Source organism: Cheilinus undulatus, linkage group 17 (assembly GCF_018320785.1).
Source record: "Cheilinus undulatus linkage group 17, ASM1832078v1, whole genome shotgun sequence".
Taxonomy (NCBI): Eukaryota; Metazoa; Chordata; class Actinopteri; order Labriformes; family Labridae; genus Cheilinus; species Cheilinus undulatus.
The window spans coordinates 32,444,621-32,468,963 of NC_054881.1; the positions used below are offsets into that span (position 1 = coordinate 32,444,621).

The 24,343-nt window shown below is 38.9% G+C and overlaps 2 protein-coding genes across 2 annotated transcripts; both read left to right on the forward strand.

Annotated features, from left to right (window-relative positions):
• The first annotated feature begins 670 nt into the window (after window positions 1-670).
• On the forward strand, window positions 671-9,287 carry gtf3c5 (general transcription factor IIIC, polypeptide 5). The gene is made up of 11 exons (XM_041810281.1): window positions 671-990; window positions 1,610-1,808; window positions 2,059-2,254; window positions 2,392-2,575; window positions 4,664-4,768; window positions 5,097-5,211; window positions 6,606-6,686; window positions 6,929-7,017; window positions 7,659-7,741; window positions 8,249-8,385; window positions 8,668-9,287. The coding sequence occupies exons 1-11, from the start codon at window positions 787-789 to the stop codon at window positions 8,850-8,852; spliced, it is 1,578 nt and encodes a 525-aa protein (XP_041666215.1). The 5' UTR covers window positions 671-786; the 3' UTR covers window positions 8,853-9,287.
• Window positions 9,288-10,777: 1,490 nt separating this feature from the next.
• On the forward strand, window positions 10,778-18,095 carry LOC121525295 (bile salt-activated lipase-like). Its single transcript, XM_041811198.1, has 11 exons — window positions 10,778-11,076; window positions 12,758-12,905; window positions 13,670-13,789; window positions 13,863-14,060; window positions 14,177-14,307; window positions 16,376-16,483; window positions 16,609-16,723; window positions 16,920-17,106; window positions 17,208-17,411; window positions 17,523-17,732; window positions 17,855-18,095. Exons 1-11 carry the CDS (start codon window positions 11,014-11,016, stop codon window positions 18,027-18,029), a joined length of 1,659 nt encoding a protein of 552 aa, XP_041667132.1. The 5' UTR covers window positions 10,778-11,013; the 3' UTR covers window positions 18,030-18,095.
• Window positions 18,096-24,343: the final 6,248 nt, after the last annotated feature.

The following is a 24,343-nucleotide window of genomic DNA, read 5'->3' on the forward strand; positions in this document are numbered from 1 at the left end:
TGGGGTGTGTGGGGGAATTTGAAGGAAAATTTTCAGACATTATTGTGTAAATTTGAGAAGTTTATCAGTAATTCTTGAAGATTTTCATTTTGTTTTGAGCGGGATAATTTGCTGCAAAATTTAAGGTATTCTTATGGAAACTTGGGGAATTAATTTTTCAATTTTAATTTTTTTAATTTGAGGAATTTGATTTGGAATTTGGAGCTGTGGTATCCTTTGAAATTTTATGGAAATTTCAGAAAATTTGTTGGGATGTTTGGGGGAATACTGAGTCAGTTTCACAGAATCTTGAGGAATATAATTTGTATGTTTTGAGGAATTTTAAAAATATTTTTCAGGAATTTAAATGGAATTTTAGGGGACATTTTTATGATGATTTTTTACTGAATAATATGAGGAATATATTCAAAAACTGTGGCATTTTTTATAGAAAACTTTATAATGTGTTTAAGAATTTTTTAACAGAAATGTTAGGTAGTTTCTTTAATATTGGACATAATTTTTAGTACAAATGAATTCCCATTCAAAGAAAATGCTGAGCTTTCATACACTTCAAACACTTAAGTGTATAAAAACAGGCCCGTTCGATTAAAAAAGACGGTCTCGCTTAAATCCATTAGACCGGTCATTAGATCACCGCGGAACCATATATGTGTTGAAGAGTGTCCGCACGGTATTGTTTTGCAGACGGACCAGGCTCACGCTGCTTTAGCAGTTGGTGATGTGTAGATTTCATTCGGTTATATCAAACGATAGGCGCTTCAGTATCACAGTTAAAGAAACAATATGGCAGAACCCAGGGAGTTGAAGCTGGAGTTTACTCTGAAAGAGCTCACTCTCTCCAGTCCGACGGAAAACGCGGACGTACCCGGCAGTTCTTCCACCGTGGAGATGAAGGATATCAAACTGATTTGTGTGGAGTATCCAGCCATGGTGACCAGTGTGGAGAGGATGCTGGATACTCTGGGGGGTGAAAAAACAGTGTCAAAAGTAAGCAAAGCAAATCTTAATACATTGTAACAGGCTTACTATCATTTTGACAGCCTGTAAATTCAAACTAGACCGTAATAGCAAAGTAAACTGTAGTTCACATACCGACATTTAGATGTTAGGATTGTTTTCTTATTTTTTGGTGATTTTTCCCGTATTGACATGTGTTGTCCTGTATCAGCTGGCTTATAATGTAGGGGTGGGAGAAAAAAATCGATATTGCATAGTATTGCGAAATTGTGATATATCATATTATCTTATTATAAAGGTATCTATGTGACATTGGCCTATGTCAGGTCGTTTCTGTGTTTAAAATATTGAGACATATCTCATCCTTCAACAGTGCCATGAGCTGGTTAAAATATGACTGTTACAATATAATGTTTTTTGACAAATTGTTTTAAAATTTCCATGTTTAATTGTAATGCAAGGTTAATTTCAGATAAGCAAAACATGAGTGTGGATGCACACCGCACATTTCGAACTTCCATGCTGTGATGGAAATGCCTGACATTGATTGAATTTGATTAAATGCTATTGTTAGTGTCTTTGACACATCTTCACCTCCACAGCTGGAGCCTGACTGCTCTAACCTCACACTTGTCTTTATCTCCTGTAGACTTTCAAACACCCGAACAGACGTCTTGAGATGCGTTACCGCCCTAAGGACCCCTTCTGCCACTCCCTGTGTGGAAACCGCTTTCCATCGAGCAACCTGCTCCTCAGAGTGCGGCGACGGGTTAGAAAAAACGACCCGAAGGATGCTGAGATCCACATGGAAGTTGTTGGAGTTATCGGAACGACATACAAATTTCAAGGTTAGGTCATAATGTTAAAAGAACATTTAGATGATCTGGATAATATTTCATTATTGTGCTGTTTATCCTCCACATCTTAATATACAGTGCTGCTCCCTACATCTCTTTGAGATGTCGAGTTTTCTGTTCACAAATTCGAACTGATATTTTGTTGATTTGTCTTATATTTTACCTTTTTTGAGACAAGAAGAATAATACAATACTTACTCGCTCTTCTCGTCCTTTTTTTTTTTTTTTTTTTTTTTTGCAGGGATGGCAGACTTTCAGTATCTGGCCAGGCATTCAGAAGAAGGAAAAGACATGTCTTTGTATGACAAAATCATCCTTCGCAAATCAGAGAATCAAGAGTTCTTTGAGAAGCCCATGCCTTACTTTCTACCACCAGCTGCCTTCTCACGCCTCGACAGTCCTGTGGATTATTACTACCGACCAGATGTCTTTCAGAAGTCAGTGGAATAACTGTTGGAAAAATGTGGCTAACTCTGTTGCCCTCACAGCTTTGACATATATTTGGAGTAGTTTTTGTCCTGTGATTCTTGGATTCTATTTATAATATTTCAATGTCTTTCCTTTCTGTTTTCAGCACAATGCCCATCAGCAGGTCAAACGTTATTGGTTTGAATCGAAATCGCAGGCCCCACAACGCTATTTTCCTGAGTTTTAATGATCACACAGTACCCACTGAGAGCCTGGAGGCAGCCAGGAAGAACTGGGCACGAGTCTGTGTGAAGGAGCATGACAAGCAGGTGGAACAACAAATCAAACAGGTACTGCTGTGGTCAACAGACACTTCTGTTGTTATAGTCACTATTATATTGTAAAGGAATGTGTAATTAAAGGAAGAACCATATTGCTTACAAAAGACAAGTCTGGAGGCTCTTCCAAATTAATTGTAATTTAAGGTTCAACATATAAAAATGAATGTAGACATATTTACCCCCTTTAAGAGAAGTTTATATTAGTTTATATATTAGTTTATATTGGTCCCCAAAACATGCCTGTGAAGTTTGTTGCTGAAAAAACACTCTAGTATTGCATTTGCATGTCTAAATACCCTCTTTTTCAGCCTGTTCAGAATAAAGTGTTTCTGTGACTAGCTTTAAATATTACTGAGCTGTCTGACTCCGCCCATCTCAGGAAATGGATGTGGCTGGTAGCTCAGAGGAGGATCAGGAGAGGAGGGCAGTACTTTTATCCCAGCAGGGAGGGCCAACCAAACCTTGGGGGGGGGGGGCTAACTCCCCACATGACATCATGAGGGGAAAATCTGAGAACGGCTTGATTCAGCACACATTTTCAGAAGGAGGGAATGGATTTTTCTGACTCTTGGGTGTATTGTGGATAGGCCAGGGGCACATATTTTTGCTAGTAGAGCCTCAAAAATTGTATTTTGCATAATATGTGACCTTTAAAAGGATTGCAGAGAGGAGGAACGGTCACATTGATTATAGGTCATGTAAACATTATGCACCTGTGCTTGTGCATATGCATGAGCATGCCTCTTTCATCCATGGTAGGGCCAGAGAAGTGTACCATGCTTAGAGAACTTTTACTGTTCAGACAAACTGGACTTAGCACAGCACAGTTCACCTGCTGTGAGTTTTCACTTAAAGCTTATGTTTTGAATATTTGTGTATACTTTGTGTTTGTTTTTTTTCACCCTGATTGATGGGGGACTGATCATTATTACAGAATTTTCATTTAAAACAAATCAGTACTTAAAACAACCCATTGAAAATGAATTGATGATGTAAAACTGAAAAATCACTTTTATGGAAGTAGTCAGACCCTTTGCAGCAACATTTGAAATTTATCTGTGGTTCCTACTGTCTCTCTTGGCACTTTGCTGAGATGTTTCTACACCGTTATTGGAGTCCACCTGTGATAAAAATTAAAAATTTGAAAGCCCACATGGAGTTTGCGAAAAGGAAAGGAAAAGCCAAGTGGGCTTTCATGCATTCTGCTCTGAGGAGAAGCTTCAGTCTAGCCTTTCTCCTATAAAGCCCAGATCAGTGGAGGGCTGCAGTGATGGTTATCCTTCTGAAACTTCAGATCACCACAACTTTTTTGTAGCCTTACCCAGATCTGTACCTTACAGCAGTCCTGTCTCTGAGCTCTGCAGGCAGTTCCTTTGACCTTATGGCTTGGTTTTTTCTCTGATATGCATTGCCAGCTGTGAGGCCTTTCATAGAGGGGTGTGTGCCTTTCTAAATCATGTCTAGTCAGTTTAATTTACCACAGACGGACTCCATTCAAGGTGTAGAAACATCCCAGCAATGATCAGAGAAATGGGAAGCACCTGAGCTCAATCTCAAGTGTTGTTGTAAAGGATGTGAATACTTATGTCAGATCAGTTTTTTATTTTTGATTAACTTGAAAATCCTAAATTCTGTCTTCATTTTGTCATTTTGGGGTACTGAGTGAAGATTAATGAGAACATATTTTTTTAACTGTAGCATCTGGCTGCAACATAAAATTGATTTAAGTAAAGGGGGTCTGAATACTTACTGAATGCACTTCAGAATAACAACTGCTTTAACAAAACACAACGTCTCGTGGTATCAGCAGATCTCACTCCTAGAAATTTCCTTTTTATCTAAAAATAATTAGTTTAATGTGGATCCCATCATGCCTCTTCTTTTCACATCAGGCGATTCTAACTTTCACTGTGATAATTAGTGCATCTACAACACTATGAAAACCATCTAAAGATAAAAAACAATCTTTTAGTGGTGAAACAATTTTCCTACCTCACAGTATTAAAAAATATTGACATTATGATTGTGTCACATAATGTAACATGTATGACTTCTTTTTGTGGCTATCTTATCTCAAACCAAACTTTGTGTGCGTAGATGTTTGAGAGCCGGCCCATCTGGTCACGGAATGCAATCAAGGCCAACATCAGCATCCACCCTGAGAAACTGAAACTGCTGCTGCCCGTCTGCGCCTACTACATGGTAAGCTGAGGGGACACAGTGTACCTGGTACAAAAAATTTCTGGTAAAAGAAAAATATTCCCTCATGACATACAGACATATTTTAATGAGTGAAGCTCAAGTAAAAATAAAGCAGAAATCAAAATATTTCAATGCAATATTTTACAGGAGTTCATTCAAAAGTAGATTCTGAGCTAGGATTTTATCACCGGTTTTTAAGTTTTTCTTTGCTTTAAAAAGTAACCACTTCCATGTAAGACAAAAAAAATCAATTGCTGGTAAGTGAATTTGGAGAAGTAGCTGTTATTTCTGCACAAATGTGACTTAAATATCAGATTTACTTTAATAGGTGACAGGACCGTGGAGAAGTCTGTGGGTGAGGCTTGGCTATGACCCCAGGAAGGACAAGGAGGCAAAGAAATACCAGCTACTGGACTTCAGGATCCGCTGCAGCACCAAACATGGTAAAAATCTGTAGCAAAGCAGAAGTAGAAATGTATTTTAGTTAATGGATTTTTAGTGAGCTCTGTTCAGAGAAATGCAGGGTACTTAAATCAAAAATCTATAAAAATTAAGTGCTCATATAATGACAGCAGAATGCATGAGAGTGGAAGCAATTTATTCAAGGTAAATTCTTTTGTTGAAATAGTGAATAAACAGTGCCTAGGAAAAGAATTGACCCCCTTGGATGTTTAACCCTTTTATTGATTTCGTCAATATAATCTAGCCACAAATTCTCTGTTGGATTGAGGTCTAGGCTTTGACTTAGACACAGAAATTTACCTTCCCATCTTTAAACCATTTCTGTGTAGTGTTCGCTGTATGCTTCAGGTCATTGTCTCACTGGAAAATAAATCTTCTCCCAAGCCATATAGCTCTTGCAGACTGAATAAGATTGTCCTCCAGGAGTTTCCTTTATTTTGCAACAATGAATTCACTCCCTACCTCTTCAGGCCCTCCAGAACCAGCTGCTGAGAAGCATCCCAACAGCATGATGCTGCCACCACAGTGCTCACAGTGGGGATGGTGTCTTTGTAGCAGTTTGCAGTGTTTAGTGTGCACCAAACATAGCGTCTTGTCTGATGGCCAAAAAGCACTATTATGGTCTCACCAGATCAAAGAACTTTCTTTCACTTGACCATGCAGTCTCCCACATGCCTTTTGGTGAACTTTCATCGAGAGTAGCTTCTTCAGAGTAGTCATAGGTGTCTTGGTGGCCTCCCTCTCTAGTCTCTTTCTTGCACCCTCACTCAGTTTGTGAGGACAGCCTGATCTATGTGTGCTTTATTCCTTCTTAAACTTGCACTTTTCAGTCACCTTATCTCTGAGTTGCTTTGAGTGTTCCTTTGTCTTCATGGTGTAATGGTAGCAATGCATACTGATTAACCAGTGACTGGATGTTCCAGACACAAGTGTCTTTATACTACAATCACTTGAGACATATTCACTGCACTCAGGTGATCCCCACTTCACTAATTGGGAGATTATTTGCACCGATTGACTGGACCTCTGTTGAATTAGGTCAGCCACTTTAAAGGGGGTTAATATTTAGGTAGTCACCTGTTTTACATTAAATACATTTATGTAATCAACATTGCTTTGTAGAAATCTGTTTTCACTTAACATAATTTTAGTCAAATAGCCAAATTGTAATGATGATAGATTTATAAATTCAATTAAAGGGTAGGACATCTCTAGGGGATGGCACTTTTAGAGCCAATGTATGGTGTTTCTAATATTCCTTAGCATTATTTCAGTAATGTCTCACACATTGGTCATTTTGATTCTTATTAAACTGAACCCAAGACCTTGGTCTGTCTGACTCTGACTACTGGTTCCTTTCCCCCCCTCCTCTCAGGGTATTCATCATCCGACATGCCAGTTAAAGCCAAGAGGAGTGCTCTTTACTACAGTCTGCCTATCACTTTCAACAAAGCAGGTGAGTCAGGGAATAGATATTTTCCTTATCAAGTGCAAGAGAAGCTGCCTCTCAAGCTGTGTGAACATTATAATTTTAACCAACTTGTGAAGAAATCTTAGCAGATCAGAAAGATGAATGACTTGTTAGCTGTGTTGCTAACATCAGCTAGCTCTTAGTAAACTTTAATATTTTAATGTCAGCACTCTAGTTTTGCCAGTGGACTTTTAATCAAATCAGCCATCATGATTGTTATTTTTCAGGTCCTCATGTAGCGAGTGTGACAAAACTTTCAGCTCACGAGGGTCCAAGCAGCAGTCGAGATCAAGCACCAATATCGTACCAGCTGAAGGTCTGTAATGCTCATAAAAAATGTTTGTATAATGGCTGTTACCATTTACTTAGAGAATTTATAAAGAGTAGGACATCATTTTTGAATAGTTATTTTTAACAGATCCTGGCTTGAGTGCAGTATGAATGCAAGCCTGTGGTGATAGTGTATCCAGAAGCTTTTTGCTGACCTCCGTTAAATAACAAAGGATTAGTGCAGAAGTGTCATATGACACAACTGTAGTGTTGCAGACTGTACAGTTGCAAAAAAAGAAACCCTCCATACCTTCAGGAACAATATTTTCCTTAAAACTGCTAGGTAAACGATCAGTTAAATGGTCTATTTTACCTCGTATTGTCAGGCAAAATATATATCTCTTAAGGTAAAATTACTGTGACGTGATGCTAAATTCCTTAGCCTATTAACGGCAATTTCCTTTATGTATTAGCATCAAGCTGAAATACTAGGAATAGAAATTTCCGTGAGCTGTGCATCCCCATGTTTCTTTATTAGTCATGTTTGCTAAAATGTTATCTACATCTCTATCCATTTTTCTAAGATTGGAACCCTGAATTTGTGTGAACGAAAGAGTTGTTTTCTGTTTTTTGAGGAATTTATGATTGGTGCTGTGATACCCACTGATTTCTGTTTTATCACCACAGGAGTCGGCTTACATTTTCAAAGAAGGCATGCTGCCTCCACACAGACAGATGTTTTACCAGCTGTGTGACTTGGATGTGGAAAGGTATATAACATGTCTTCAGTCTGAAATACATGTAACATGAGACCATGGGTTATTCTACCTTTTTTTTAGATTTTAAGGGATGAATTTGACTGTTGAGTTCTTTTTCAGACTTATTTGCTGAAAATAGAGACTTCAGAATACAGTTTTTTTTTTCGCCTTGAGATTTCTGCGTAGTTTTTTTTTAATTTTTAATAAATTTGAAAAATTTTCTAAAATTCTGTTTTCACTTTTTCATGATGGGGCACTAAGTGTAGATTAATGAGAATAAAAATGATATTTTTTTCAGCTGTAGCATCAGGCTGCATTATAACATAAAAAGAATAAACCTGATTTAAGAACAAAATATAAGGACCTTTTTTTTTTATTTGATGGAAGTGTTTCAGAGTTTTTGTCAACTATAATGGTTAAAATTTCAAAAATTTAGCTAAAGCCCAAATGCTGAGACTAAATTCAAAAAGGGATGTCAAAATTAACTCTGGTGTAACAAAGCATTTTCTATCTCTCCAGTATCAAACAGGTGATTCAGAAGAAAGGTAATGAAGTGTGTGACGAGCGAGATGGCTGGTGTCCGGTTGGGACCACGGACAAGCTGAGGGACCTGATCTCAGGCATGATCAAGAAGTTCATCAAAGCACAGAAACCACGTAAGGAAAATACATGTTTTAGTTGTGTAACAATCTATCGTGGTATCAATCTGGGTCGACCTGGGTGAGACGGCATTGATTAAATAAGTCAATCATTACCCAGCCATTATTGTTAGTGCCCATCATGCCTTGTTGGCTTGATTAAGTGGAAAAGTAGAGCAAGTTTTCTCTCTGATAAGGTATGTGGAGCAGGATGAATAAGAGCAGTTTTGATTCTAACACCAGAACCCTGTGCTGGAAAGTGTGGTAACTGTGATGCTTGTTGTTATTTCTCTCTCTCAGCAATGCCAGAACTCCCAAAGAAACGCAGACTTAAAGGCATAAACAGAAAACCTCCAAATGCAGACTCAGAGGAGGAGCTGCAGGACGATGAGAAGGAGGATGATGAAGATGATGATGATGATGAGTTTCAGCCGTCTGAGGGGAGTGAAAATGAGATGGAGACAGAAATGCTGGATTATATCTAACATGAGAAGGACATTTGTAGACTGTTTGTACTTAAATTAGGGATGCTCCAATTACGATTTTTCCTTTGCTGATACAGGCACAGTTCATCTGACTGAGACTGAAGGATACTGATTATATTTTCTGGTTTGATATAGCAGCTGGTTTAGCGGTTGGTCACTCTACTGAGCCTTGTAGTGCACTAGGACCTCCAACAGGTGGCAGTGTAACCTGATGAAAGAATCCTTATAAATTTAACTATGCTTTTACTCAATTGTTCAACAGAGCAGTACAGAAATGTCCCAAGAAGCAATGCAACAAGTATCCTACTGTAGGATCACTGCTGATTCATTAATTACATGTGGCATCTCTAGTGTATATTGCAGTTTTTTTCAAAGGTGATAGTCTGAAAAACAATTTTGTGGTAAATGTAAATAAAATTCTAAATATTTCTTGTAGATTGTGTGTAAATTACCTTTTTAATTAAGTTTTCTCAGTAAAACCTGAAATCCCTGACTAATATTCATGGGGTATACACAGGATTAGTTCCTGTTTGATGTATCAGTTGGCCAATTAGGATATTAACAGATACAGTGCTTATAAAAAGTAATCCCCTGTTGGAAGTTTTATCCTTTTATTGAATTTATAAATCAGTCACAGCCAATACAATTTGGCTTTTCTGACCAAAAAGGTACAAAAAAAACTAATTAATGTCAAAGTGAAACAGATTTCTACAAAGTTATGGCAGTTTACTTAAAATATATAAAGTACAATAAGTGACTGCAAAAATATTCAGGTACTGAACATCCCCCAGATTTTATCTAATTCCATCATCAAGAAATGGATAGGAAACACACCATCCCCACTGTGAAGCATGGTGGTGGCAGCATCATGCTGTGGGGATGCTTCCAGGCAGCCAGACCTGGAAGACTTGAGAAGGAAGAGGATGAAATAAATGTGGGAATATCCTGCAAAAAAACTACAGGTTGAAAGAAGATTTACTGTCAGTAAGAGAATGAGCTGAAGCATACAGCAAAAGCTAAAGAGAAATGGTTCAAAGACATCAATGTAGAAGTTCTGGAATGGCCGAGTCAAAGCCCAGACATCAGTCCAACAGTGAATCGTTGAATGGACAAAAAAAGCCAAGTTTTATTGACCATGATTGACTTATAAACTCAGTTAAATGGTAAAACATCCAAGGGGGTCAATACTTTTTATAGGCACTGTATTGGGATAGTTCTTTGGAAAATAGAGCCCAGAGAGAACAGTATTAACAACGTAAAACCTAAAAAAAAACATGTCAGAAAGTCCAACTACTGCTAATCCAAAATCTCAGCCAGGTCCTTCTGGTTTTCCTTTTGAAGGAGCAAATGCCTACTATCATTTGCCATTTTCTCTTTTTATTTATTTATATTTGTCATTACAGATGCAAGTGTTTTGTGAAGTCCCGATTTGAAGTGTTATGGAAATATACACTCAAAGCAAGTGTTGTCTTTGGGATTGGCTGGTACTGTGAGACTTTAGGTCCTGTTTCCCAGCTGTGTCAACTGAGCTGAGGCTGCTTTCATGACAAAGGACTGCATATTTAAAAATAACCTACAGAAAAAACAATTTTTTCTCTTAGCCAGGTAACTTTCTTGAAGCCAATTAAAGCTTGACGTAAAAACTTCAAACAAAAAGACAAACTTACAGCATTGGAAGTATAAATTAATCAAATAAATGTGCTTATCTATTAAAATAAATAAATAATTAATAAAAAATAAATAATAAATTAAAATAATACGTTATTCCTCTTTTAATATTCAAAAAGTAAAATGTTTTTACAATGACAGGTCCAAGTACACTTGTTTGTGAGTAAAAATTCAAGGACAGACGGAGTCTTTAAAGTTTTATCAAAGGGAATTTTACTCCTATTGACGTTTTGGCTACAGTCCAATCACTACTGATAAGATGTGCAACTTGTGCCAAACGTCCACTGCACGTAACACCGAGCGTTTTAAGTCGGTCACACCTGACTTCATCATCAGTGTCAAACAGGAGAGTATTGGGGACACTAGGTGGGTAAAGATTATGTAACAGTGGGAAAAGCAGGCCCGCAGACTGCACACTGCTCAGGTGTTGTTTAGGGGAGGGGTCTGCCTTATAAAAGTGTGCACTACGATCAACCTTGTTTCCACAGGCACAATGGGGAAGCTGGAAATATTGGTAGCTGTAGCTGTGTTTCTGGAGACGGTCTCTGCGGCCTCCGTAAGTGTCACACACATAAGATCCGCAGATTGTAAAGTTGTTTGTTTGATATCTCTAAAACTCCTGTGAGGAACAGATCTATTTATCTCTTCTGTTGTATATGTATAAATAGTGTTTTTAGACAAAAAAAAAAAAATCTTATCAGTCCTTATTTCAAGTGTCTTAAGTGCAAATACTTGAAGTAGAAAAATGACTAACGACAGTTTTGGCAGTGCCCAAGATAATTATCCCACAATACTGAGATAAATAGAGATCTTTATAAAATAAAAAAATTTGCTTGTTACAATGGCAAAATTGAGTAAAACAATATGTACTGAAAACAGCTCTATGAACCACTTTTGAGTCCTGACCCACTGGTTGAGAACCACTGATCAGAATCAGAATCAGCTTAATTGCAAAGTATGCTTACACAGCAAGGAATATATATCGTGATTCTCAATGTACAGGAATTAAACATTTAATATGAAAAATAAATTAACTGAAAACATAAAAAAAATGTAAATGTCCACAGGCTCTTGCAGGCATTATTTCTTATATCTGCAAGTCTGTGTGTATTGACATGGTTGCAAGATGTGCAAAAGGTACAAGAATGCTGACTCAACAGGACCCGAGTAAAAAGGATGTGGGCAGATTTACCAAAGGTAAACAAGATGATTTAAGATAGTTGATTTGTAAAAAGTGTGCATATGAGGTAAGACATTTTACTACAGAGAGCCTTCTAACGGCATTTGAGTTACAGTTAATAGATTAGATACTTACAAAATTTTAGTATGGTAAATAGATTAAATAAGTTATTGGTGAGATAATAGATAAATTAGTGCAAATATACTTATGAGGTGAGATGTTTTACCACAGCAAGCCTTCTTATGCTATTTGAGTTATATGGAATAGATTAGTAATTAGGATGGTAAGTAGATAAATTAGTGTATATATGCAGTAAGGAATTTGACCACAGTGAGCCTTCTTGCTGTATTTGAGTTACAGTGAATAGATTAATTACAGTATTTGAGTATAATAAATAGAATCAAATAGTTAAAAGTACAATAGTAGATAGATAAGTGTATATATGCTTATGAGGTGAGGCATTTTACCACAATGAGTCTTCTTCTGGTATTTGAAGTACAGTTTATAGATTCATTATGTACAGCATTTGAGTACAGTAAATAGATTAAATTAGTAATAAGTGCAGTGAGTAGATTAGTGAGTGCAAATGTGCATATGAGGTGAGGCTTTTACCACTGTGAGCCTTCTTGATATACTTGCATCATTTGTAATTTAAAATGTTACATACCTGTTATAAAGCCCCTCACAGTCACTTAAATGTGTTAATAAAAAAAAATTGAAAACAAAACTTTTAGATTCCCAGTCTTTTTGAATTCGTCTGGAATAATTGATTATGAAATTGTGTGTTTTTTTCCTCATTTTGTATAAAATAGATATTTTGAATTCCAGAAAAGCTTTATGTGTCTGTGTGTATTTCTAACCAATGTTTTTTTGATTATTCTTTAATGTATTTATTTAAACAATTCATCAAATAAGTGTTACTTGACTGATTGAAGAATTCTCATTCTATCTAAATTAAAATGCTCTAAGCTTTATTTACTGGTGTAATAAAATGTAATGTTTCAGTGTGCTACCACTTCAAGATAATTCTGCATGCTCTTGTCCTTATTCTCTCAAGCTCGGGACGGTTCACACAGAGGGAGGGATGGTGGAGGGCGAGAAAATCCGTCTTGGGTTGTTTCGTTCCATGGATGTCTTCAGGGGGATTCCCTTTGCTGACGTCCCTCAGAGGTTCCAGAAACCACAGCGTCACCCTGGCTGGGATGGTGAGAAGACTGATTCAACTATTTACTGATTTTCCTAATAGACCGATGACAAAGATGAATCAGCAGCGATCACAGAGATTCACTGAGTTCAAAACAAAAACTTCTTTTTACTTTGGTGCACAGGTAAATAAAGGCCAAGTTACAGCATCAGCTGTTAGATCAATTATGAAACCCTGTAAGTAAGCTCCAGTGAAGTCTTACAATAAAAAAGACAGGGCTGAGTCTCTCCCATCTTAGCTGCTGAAGCTTCTAACTCCTTCAGTCATCATAGGAGTCTTGGTGGCCTCTCTCACTAGTCTCCTTGCACGGTCACTCAGTACGTGAGGTACCTTGATCTAAGCAGATTTATACATGTGCCATATTCCTTACATTTCTTGATGATGGACTATCTGAACTCCAGGGTATGTTCAGTGTCTTGAACATTTTTTTGTATCCATTCCCTGTCTTAAACTTTTCAATCACCTTTTCTCTGGAATGGTTTGAGTGCTCTTTTGTTTTCATGGTGTAATGGTTGCCATGAACACTGATAACCAGTGACTGGACCTTCCAGACACAGGTGTCTTTATACTACTATCACCTGAGACACATTCACTACACTCAGGTGATTCCCATTCACTAATTGTCAGACTGCTAGCACCAATCGACCGAACCTCTGTTGAATTAGGTCAACCATTTTAAAGGGTGTTAATATTGATGCAGTCACTTATTTTACCTTACATACATAGAGATCAGCTGTAACTTCTGCTCTGTATGTCTGTCACCAGGTGTCCTGAGGGCCACTGAGTTCAGGAACAGATGCATGCAGGTGAACCTCCTCATGAGTGACACCAGAGGCACCGAGGACTGTCTATACCTCAACATCTGGGTTCCTCACGGCAGCTCAGGTAATGCAGCAGGAGGCCTTTATAGTTTCTTTCACATACAAGATCTGAAATTCAGCTTGTCCCTGCTCTTTAGTATCCTCAGGTCTGCCTGTCATGGTCTGGATCTATGGAGGAGGCTTCCTGGCTGGAGGCTCCATGGGTGCTAACTTCCTGGATAACTACCTGTATGATGGGCAGGAGATCTCAGACAGAGGAAATGTCATTGTGGTGACACTGGGATACCGTGTGGGAACTCTGGGCTTTCTGAGCACTGGGGACTCTGAGATGCCTGGTAGATGCAGGTTTATTTTCTCACACATTTGAACAAACTTAACAGGGTGTAGAGCATGTTTCCCCCACAACAAATTTCCCAGAACATAACTTATCACTGCTGTCATTCCTTATCAGGAAACTATGGGCTCTGGGACCAGCAGGCTGCCATTGCGTGGGTGCACAGGAACATCCGTTCATTTGGAGGAGACCCTGACAATATCACCCTCTTTGGAGAGTCAGCAGGTGGAGCTAGTGTCAGCTTCCAGGTGACAAACTCTTCATTTAGGTGTCTAGCCCTTTGTGTGAGAGGATAGATGGTAGACATGATATTAGTCATACAAATGCTGAGATTCTGGCAGGTGTTTGACTTTTATTACTTCTCGATCAAACTGTTTCCCAAAGTTTTGGTCACTGGTTAATCGGTGTTCCTGGCGACCATTACACCATGAAGAAAAATGAACACTGCAAACGGCTCAGAGAAAAGGTTATTGAAAAGTAAAAGTCAGGTGATGGATACCAAAACTTTCCAAGGCACGGAACATTAGTTCAGTTAAATCCATCATTAAGAAATGAATGGAATATGGCACATGTGTAAATCTGCCTAGATCAGGCGGTTCTCATAAACTGAGTGACTGAGCAAGAAAGAGACTAGTAAGAGGGGCCACAAAGGCACCTGTGATTACTCTAAAGGAGTTACAAGCTTCAGATGGGAGAGACTCCGCATATAACTGTTGAATGGGTTCTTCACCAGTCAAAGCTTTATGGGAGAGTGGCAAAGAGAAAGCCACTGTTGAGGAAAATTCATACTAAATCTTGACCAAAATTCTGCTTTTTGGCCATCAGATAAGACTCTATGTTTGGCAGACACAAAACACAGCAAATCACCACAAACACACCATCCTCACTTTGACGGATGGTGATGGCAGCATCATGCTGTGGGGATGCTGCTCAGCAGCTCTGGAGGGCTAGTAAAAGTAGGGGGTAAATTAAATACTCTAGCAATTGCAATAAATGCAGTGGAAAGAACCCTTAGGCTAATGACTCCATAAAGACCTAATTGGAGTCAGGAGTTAGCACATCTGAAGTCCAATCAATTATATGAGATTTAAGCCAGGTGTAGAGCTACTGTGACTTATTAAAACTCTCAAACTTCTAGAGTTTTTTTTCTTCACAAGAAGCATCTGCTGATGTGTACTGCCTCACAAAAAAAAGAGATCTCAGCAGGCCTTAGATCAAGAATCGTTGAGTTGAATAAGACAGGAAGAGGTTCCAATGTTATCTCAAAGACTGCAGGTATTCATCTTTCCACAGTTAGACAAACTGTCTACAAAGATGATACAGTATTGTGGCTACTCTCCCTAGAAGAGTGCACACAGCCAGGCTGACTCTAAGGGCACAACGCAGAATGCTCAGAAAGGGGAAAAATAACCCTAGAGAAACCGCTAAAGGCTTAAAGGAATCATTGGAACAATCAACATCTCTGTTCATGAGTCTACCATATGCTAAAGATTGATCAGGCATGGCTCCATGGCAGGACAAAAAGCCCATCACTCCTTGCCGGAAGTTTGCCAAGGAGCTCCTTGACACTCTAGAGCGCTACTGGGAAAATATTTTGTGGACTGATTAAACTTAGGTTGGATTGTTTGGGAAGAACATGATCACTACATATGGCATAAAAAAGGTACCGCATATCAACATGGGAACATCGAGTACGATGGAAGCAGGATCATGATCTGGGGCTGCTTTGCTATCATTGAATGGAAAATTAATTCCCAAGTTTATCCAGGTATCCTATCAGATAATGTCAGGGTGGGCTGTCCACCACATGAAGCTCAGAGGAAGCTTGGTAATGAAGCAGGACTATGGCCCTAAATATCAAAGTAAATCTACAACAGCATGGCAAAAATAAAATTATAAATAAAAGACATTTCACCTTTTGGAGTGGCCCAGACAGAGTCCAGACCTGAATCCAATAGAGACACTGGGGAATGACCTCAAGAGAGCTGGTCACACCAGACAGCCAAAGAATATACTTTCTCTTGCCACTGTACAATAGCAATAATATAGGTTTTTGACAAAAATATATATATTATATTAACCATGATTGGTTTATAAAATCAATAAAAGGGTAAAACTTCAGTCAGCAATGGTTGATTGACCTAAAGACTCTTTGGTAATAATTCATAAATATAAATACAGCTGAAGTGGAGTGGAGCTAAAAGTTACAGCGATCTTGTACACTGCATCAGCACTCATTGAGGCCTTTGGTTCAATCAGATTTCATGTGTGGAACCAAAAAACAAAATCTTCCTTATGTTTTGTTTCTGTCTACAGACTATCACTCCCCACAACAAAGGAATGATCAGGAGAGCCATCTCCCAGAGCGGGGTCGCTACCTGCCCATGGGCCATCAACAAAAACCCCCGGAAATATGCTGAGGAGGTGCATAACAGCCTCTCTGACTCCTTACCAGAGATTATGCTTTTTAAAGATGCCATACTAGAATTTAAAGATCTACACGATTAAAAAGCAGAAAACAAGAAACATAATTCAGACCATCTTCACAGATCGCCCTGAAGGTCAACTGCCCCACTGATGACTCGATGGCTGCCTGTCTGAAGTTGGCAGATCCTGAGGCTCTCACCCTGGCTGGCAGTCTCAGCATTGTTAGCTCACCTGATAGTAAGAAGTGAACGCCACTCAATCATGTTTACATGGTTATTGATGACATTGTGAGAATGACTGGACCAATCAGCATCATTTGAGGAGAAAGCGGTGGTAGCAGCAGTGCAGTTGTAGTAACTGAAAGTCTGTAAACAAATATAAAGCACTTTAAAAATAAATTTTGTAACCATCTGATAATGTTTTCTTCTATCAGATCCAATTGTGAACAACCTGCTCCTGTCTCCTGTGGTGGATGGCGACTTCCTGCCTGATATGCCTCATAACCTGTTCCACAACGCTGCTGAGATCGACTACATCGCTGGAGTCAACGACATGGATGGACACATCTTCACTGGTTTGGATGTTCCTTCAATCAACTCTCACCTGGTGGACACACCTGTGTGAGTAAAGCCTTCTCATTTCACTATGACGCGTTCAAAACCTGAAACAAATCCTTAGGAATATTAATTTTCTACATACTGTACTTCTTACCTGGTTACAGCGGGGATGTGAAGAGGCTCCTGTACTCATATGTGAAGGACTATGGTCCTCTTGCTTTAGACAATGCCTACGACACATACACCGCAACCTGGAGTGCAAATCCTAACAAGGAGACCATCAAGAGAACCATTGTAGAAATTGGAACAGACTACATCTTCCTGGTTCCCACCCAGGCTGCCCTCTATCTTCACGCTACACACGCCACGTGAGAATAAGATCTTCTTCTTGAACAAACAGTCGCTATGTCTGCTATTTTTCTCATCTTCCTTGATGTATTCATTGAAACATCATTTTTTTCTTCCATGTCCGACCAAAGAACGGGACGCACCTACTCCTACCTCTTCTCTGAGCCCAACCGTATGGGCGGCATCGGCAGACCCTACCCCAGCTGGATGGGAGCCGACCACGCTGATGACCTGCAGTATGTCTTCGGAAAGCCTTTCACCACGCCGCTGGGGTACTGGCCAAGCCACCGTACTGTCTCCCGCTACATGATGAATTACTGGACCAACTTCGCCAAAACTGGGTATAACTCTACAGACACGGTCATCACAGAAATTTAAAAAAAAAAAAGTGAAAAAGTCAATCACATGCTGGAATAGAAAATGTGCTTTAATTCATTTCTGTTTTCTCTGGTCATGTCAACAGGAACCCCAATGAAGGAGAGAACGTGCCCGCTACCTGGCCTGAATTCACCATCAACCATTATTACCTGGAAATCAACGCTGATACAGACAAGGACTATGTGAGACAACAGCTGAGAATGCCTTATGTCAAATTCTGGACCAGTGTCCTTCCCAACCTTCCTGTCATCTCAGAGTAAATAATCTTTAACACTTTAAACATCACATCAGCAATGGATCCTGAAAAAATAAACAGTCAAAGAACATATAAAGAATCCTTGTTTTCATTTTACTTTGCATTGTACCTCTTTGTATGTGCGAATTGAAGCTGAAAAAAATACTTTGCTTGTTTTTGGCTAATTAAACAATATTGTAATCAACCTATTTAATAGCAAAATCATTTTGTAAGATTTTTTTGGGGGGGTTTTATGCCTCAGGAATCAGTGAGGGAGAGGGGGCTCAGACTGGAGTGGACCACCTGTAGCTAACACAGCTATGTTAGCTGCGTAACTAGTAGCTTAAGTAGCTACTTAACTAACATTGCAAACATGGCTAAAGCTAAGCTTTAGAGTCTTTTGCTAAAGCTACATGTCTCTCTCTACGTGGCTATGTTAGCTTCAGCTGCATTTGCTAATGCTTACATTGCTTAAGCTAGCTTAGCTACATTGGCTTATGTAGTAATGTGAATTATGTAGCTAGTGTAGCTATGTTAGCTTTAGCTACAGTTGACGAACTGTTCGTGTAACTACTTCTAGAACAGGCCTATACATGATTTAATCCCGGGTTAGACCTCTGACCTTTTTCTCTATTTTATTTATGAAATGTTGCTCAGTCTGTAATGTTTGCAATGTCGTTATTTCATGAATTTAACTACTTGACTTTTTCGTTTATTAATTAAGTTGAATCAAAAAGAACAACTATTTTTTTGCCTAACAGTTAGTTACCGAGTAACTATGCTAATTTTAGTTCACCTTATGGTAACATGTTACCCTTAAATTCAATTCTCTTATTCTTTCCATTCCAATATATGGAAATCTTACAACAAAATTGTTGTAAGAAGGTTTCAGAGGTCATGAACTGTGGGAAATGGAGTTGAAGAATGTCCTTCATTCACATTTAATGTTTGCAAAATATGAAATTCAAAACACAGATTTTTGTAAGAAAACCTTTTTATAAAGCCTGTCTGTGTTTTATGAGTTATTAAATGACACAAATGAATTAGATGCTTGATATTTATAATGGCAGCAATGCATCTCAAAAAAGTAGGGACAGGGCAATGTTTGCATTGTGTAACGACACTTTTGTAATCATCTGGGAAGTGAGGAAACCAGTTGCTAGAGCTTTACATGAGGAATGTTGTCTCATTCTTGTTTGATGCCTTGCTCAACAGTCCAGTTACCAATGTAACCCCATACCATTACCGCATATATGGGCGCGACCCTTCCAGCATTCTTCCTGGCCTGTTCCAAATGTGTGTTCAAGAGTTGCCAGGGAGGACTCTTGCCTCACCTCCAAGGAACCTGACTCGGAAGGATCCTGGACTTTTAGAAACAGCTTCTATGCTGGTCTGCACAGAAGTCCCACGGACTGCCCACAGAGGGTTGGGTCTAGGGCGGCGCTACATCAATGCACACTGGGATCACCTGCTGCACCTGAAGCAAACACAGCAGAAAGCTACATGGAAATTGACTAAAAGGTTTCTTTAACAGAGACAGTAATGTTGGACACAGACGCGCATCATTATTTTAGGGCTACTCAGAAGCACATCAATGCATCACCAATAAAGTTCACAAGAAATAATGATTAATTAAATGACAGGGCACAGAGCAAGATGCAGCCTGTTCAGTGTCTTTATGTTGGCTTTTTTACATAATGCATATCGTCTTTTTATCTCAGTTTCACTTCTCCTGTTTAAATGGACAATGAGCTTTAAACCCAGAACAAAAAGAGGAAGCAAAACAGAATGTGTGAATAATGTGAATATGACAAATCTTTAGTGACCAAATGATTGAGGATGACACAACATGACATCAGTAGTCCTACAATGGAGGTTACATGTTCTCATTCACTTAGTAATGTCACACAAAATTAACTATTCTATCTCATCAAATACCACAATACATCTACAATGCATGGGTGCTATAGGTACAGGCTCCCCCAAAGCTTCCTCAACTTTAGCTCTACAGTTGTAAAACACAGACACCTCTGTAAACAGCTCTGTTTTAATATGACACAACCTGTGCCACTGCTCACCTTTCAAATTCAGCTCTAATTTGTTTATATTTTCCTACAGTGTCAGGAATTTCTGTCACCAGTGGAGTGTTTTTCTGGATTTGCTGCAGCAGGAAGGCTTGTTAGGAGTTTTATCTGCTTATACACCCAGCATGAACAAAATAACATGTCTGGAGTTTTATCTTATCTCCAGCATGTAGCTTTTAGCTATTTTGAGAAGAAGTGCACCTGTTTCCCTGAGTCAACAGCAGAATACAGTTCATCATTGACATGACAGGGTGCACTGGACTTTTTCCATACTGTATGCCCAGAGTAAGCTATAAAAACATTTTAAACTGAATTAAAGAAATGCATTTCAAATGCATAAAATATGAAGATTTATGCAATGCATTACTGCATTACCTGATCTTTTTAAAATAATTATTCATTTGAGAATGCTATTAACACAATCTGGAATAGATTAATACAGTTTTTCTATGTTTGGGCTATATTAGGCCTTGTTACATTTTTTTAAATGCATACAAGTGTGTGGAAATACAGTGCGTTCAGAAAGTATTCACACCCCCTTCACTATTTCGATTTCATTCTGTTGAAGCCTGATGCTACAGTAAAAAAAAAATACATCTTTGTCCTCATTAATCTACACTCAGTACCTCATCATGTCAAAGTGAAAACAGAATTTTGGCAAATTAATCAAAATAAAAAACCCTGAAATATCACATTGATATAAGTTTTCAGACCTTTTGCAACAACACTTGAAATGAAGCTCAGGTGCCTCCCATTTCTTGATTTTTTTCTGAGCTGTTTCTACACCTTGACTGGAGTCTGACTGTGGTAAATCAAATTGATTTGACATGATTTGGAAAGGCACACACCTCTCTATAGAAGACCTCACAGTTGACAATGCATATCAGAGCAAAACCCAAGCCCTGAGGTCACAGAACTGCCTACAGAGCTCAGAGACAGGATTGATGCAAGGCATGGATCTTGGGAAGACCACAAAAAATGTTGCACTGAAAGTTTTCAAGAGCACAGTGGCACAACCAGGACTCGTCCAATAGCTGGTTGTTCAGTCAAACCGAGCAGTCTGGGGGGAATGTCCTTAGTGACCATGAGCCTGATGGTCACTGTGGCTGAGCTCCAGAGATCCTGTGTGGGGATGGGGCAAAAGACCTTTGTGAAAGCCATTTGAATTTTTTTGCAAACTCCAGGCAGACTTTCATGTGTTTTGCACTGAGGAGAGGCTTCTGTCTTGCCACTTCACCATAAGGCCCTGGGGTGTCATTTATAAAAGTTGCATACGCACAAAACAAGGTCTTAAGATGGCATGCGCCACTCCCTATGCAAAGTATGTGATCTATAAAATCAGACCTGATGGTAAAATGTGCAAACCTTTAAGCAAACTCTGACCAATGCTTATGAACGTTTTGGAGCCAGAGGGAAATTGGCGACACATGGTAAGGTGGTTAACTGATGCCAGATTGAATATGAATGCATATAAAACAATTGATTTCACTAAATGCAAAATTTTATTCCACTTCCCACATCATGTGCAGACTGACTCATTTTTATGACTGTCTAGTGAGCATTTTTTTTTACTTTATAATACATACATTTCATTATCAAAGTCTTTCCTTCATTCACCATGATCGTAGGTGGCCAGACCTTATCTTCATTGTTTGATGTAGAAATCCAAACACCAAGAAGCATGAAACACTGCAGACCAGGATTAAGATGAATATTTTCCTTGTTATCACAGAGTCATTTTAGTCTGAATAAATGTCACTGTGCTGTAAGACTCAGAGTAAAAGGTGACACAACATGTCTGCTTCGCACCGAGTCCTCTTTGCCCTCTCGTCACTGAACTCATCTTTGTACCTGCATGTTATTGAGCAAAAGCAAAGTGTGTGAATTAAGCCTAGACATCTCTCACATAATCTAAATATACTTAAAAAAATCAGTCATAGTTCATATGAGCTTGACAGAGAAATAAAAAATAAGAATAAAAGCCTCTGTACATAAATCAAACTTGTCTTAAAAAAACATTCAGTGTGCACCTAGTGGCTAGGCTTTTCTTCATGGGGCCTGGTCCAGCTCAGCCCAAGGTGGCAGCAGGGAGCTGCCCCCCTGCGGGTCCACCACCTGCAGGAATGGACATTAGGGTTGGGTGCAAAGCAAGCTGGATGGCAGGTGAAGGTGTGGACCTCTGTGTTCTGACCCTCAGCAGTGCATAAAATCAGTGCAGCAGGTCATATTTGGCTGGACTCACAGCCCAGGCTCAGTAATGGTTTGGCCATGATTGATTACACAGGCGACCAAAGCTGCATGCATTTCATTAGGAGTATTGACTTCCCCTTCCTCTTCCTAGTCCTGGATGGCCTCTGCAGCCTACTATGCCTCCTCTAAGTGTCACTCTTGGCAAATGAAATCCAATAATGCTCTTTTATAGGAATGCTGTGCAGGGTAGGAAGCAAAATCTTATCTTTGCATATCTGATTTGCAATTGCTATACAAATAAAGGCTTCAGTTTGTAGTTCCTTATTCTAAAGATGAATGTAGAGTTCAGTGGCATATATCATAACACTGGTTCTACAGACAGGTTTTTAAAAAGTGTTATTATTTTTATTACATAAGCCGTCATTCACCATTTTCTTTACTATCATGTGAGTGCATGTGTGACGTACATTAAGAGAGCAGCTGAGGCCTGAAAGCTCGACCCCTTCAGTGAGGAGATCTGGTGCCTCTCTGCGGCTTGGGGTGACATTTTGCTGGCATGGTTTTGGTCTTCATGGCCCCTCAGAGGAACGGGTCACTGCTACTCAAAACAGAGGACCTCTGAGTCATCAGCTTTATGGCACAGAGCACTCTCTTCCAGGACAACGATGCCCCCATGCACAGCACAGGAGGTGTCCCTGACTGGTCTGATGCGTGTAAACATGATGTGAATCATATCCTGTGACCTTTGCACCTTAAATTCGTCACCTTTTTGTGCACTCTAATGTAGCTTTTGGCACATAAAAACTTGAGTGTGAGTCACTGTGGGACGTTTTAAGTGAAGTTAACATTTATGACAAGAAAATGTGTGAAAACAGACCTCTAGAGCCAGTTGTCACTGTTTACACCAGGTTGTTTCCTATCAGAGGTTTAGAGGTCATGGTCAGCCAAAACACAGGGAAACCGTATGTGTGTGAAGGTTATATAACACAAGTGAATGTCTATATTTAACGTTTATTCTCTTTAGGGGTCTATCTGGTGTATATAAGCACCTGCAGAGGCCGTAGCTCACTCTGGAGAGTAGTCATGGATCAACTGAAGATTCTGTTTGCTGTTCTTTTGTCTCTGGCCTCGGCTTCAGCAGCCACAGTAAGTCTGATGGACTTTTAACTTGGTAGAACTTGCACATGTGAATAAAAAATTCAAGATCTATATCAGTAATATTTCAACATTTCTGATATGAATTTTCCAGTTATTTTATTGGGATGAATCTTAGTTTTTAGTTTTTGGAGCTCAACCCCCCAGTGGGAAACTTGGCACCTGTTTAAACACATACTTCAGTGTAAGTTTGGTATTTTTTAGGAAATTTGCAGGATAAAAAGGGTGTATTCTTAAAAAACTATATATTTCATCCAAAGCACTGAAAAGCAAATATATTATTAGATAACTATTTATATGATTCACACATACAGCAACTCAAGGAGCAGCCAAAAGGGGGATTTTTTTAAACATTTCATAAGTACACAAAAATTGGTATGCTTACTACAAGGTAAGAAATGAGTGACTGATTGCAAGTTAACCAGAGAATGATTAAGTGACGAATAGGTAATGATTATTCATTCATTCCTTGTCTGAATAAAAAGAGGAAAGTTACTTATCCTTTCCTGGTTAAAAAACTTACTTACTTACTCCTTATTTCCTTGGTTAACTAAGTGTAAATCATTTCCCCATTTCAGCAGTGTGTAACTTGTTCCTTCCCTGGTTAATTAGCATTAAGTTACCCTGGTTAACAAGAAGTTAGTTACTCTTTCCCCTGTGAAATAGTTAAATGTTACTTTTTCTTTACCTGATTTACCAACCAAAAGTTATTGGTTCATTCCCTGGTTAACTAGCTGTAAGTTACTGGTTCATTCCCTGGTTAACTAGCTGTAAGTTACCTTGGTTAACTAGCTGTAAGTTACTGGTTCATTCCCTGGTTAACTAGCTGTAAGTTACTGGTTCATTCCCTGGTTAACTAGCTGTAAGTTACTGGTTCATTCCCTGGTTAACTAGCTGTAAGTTACTGGTT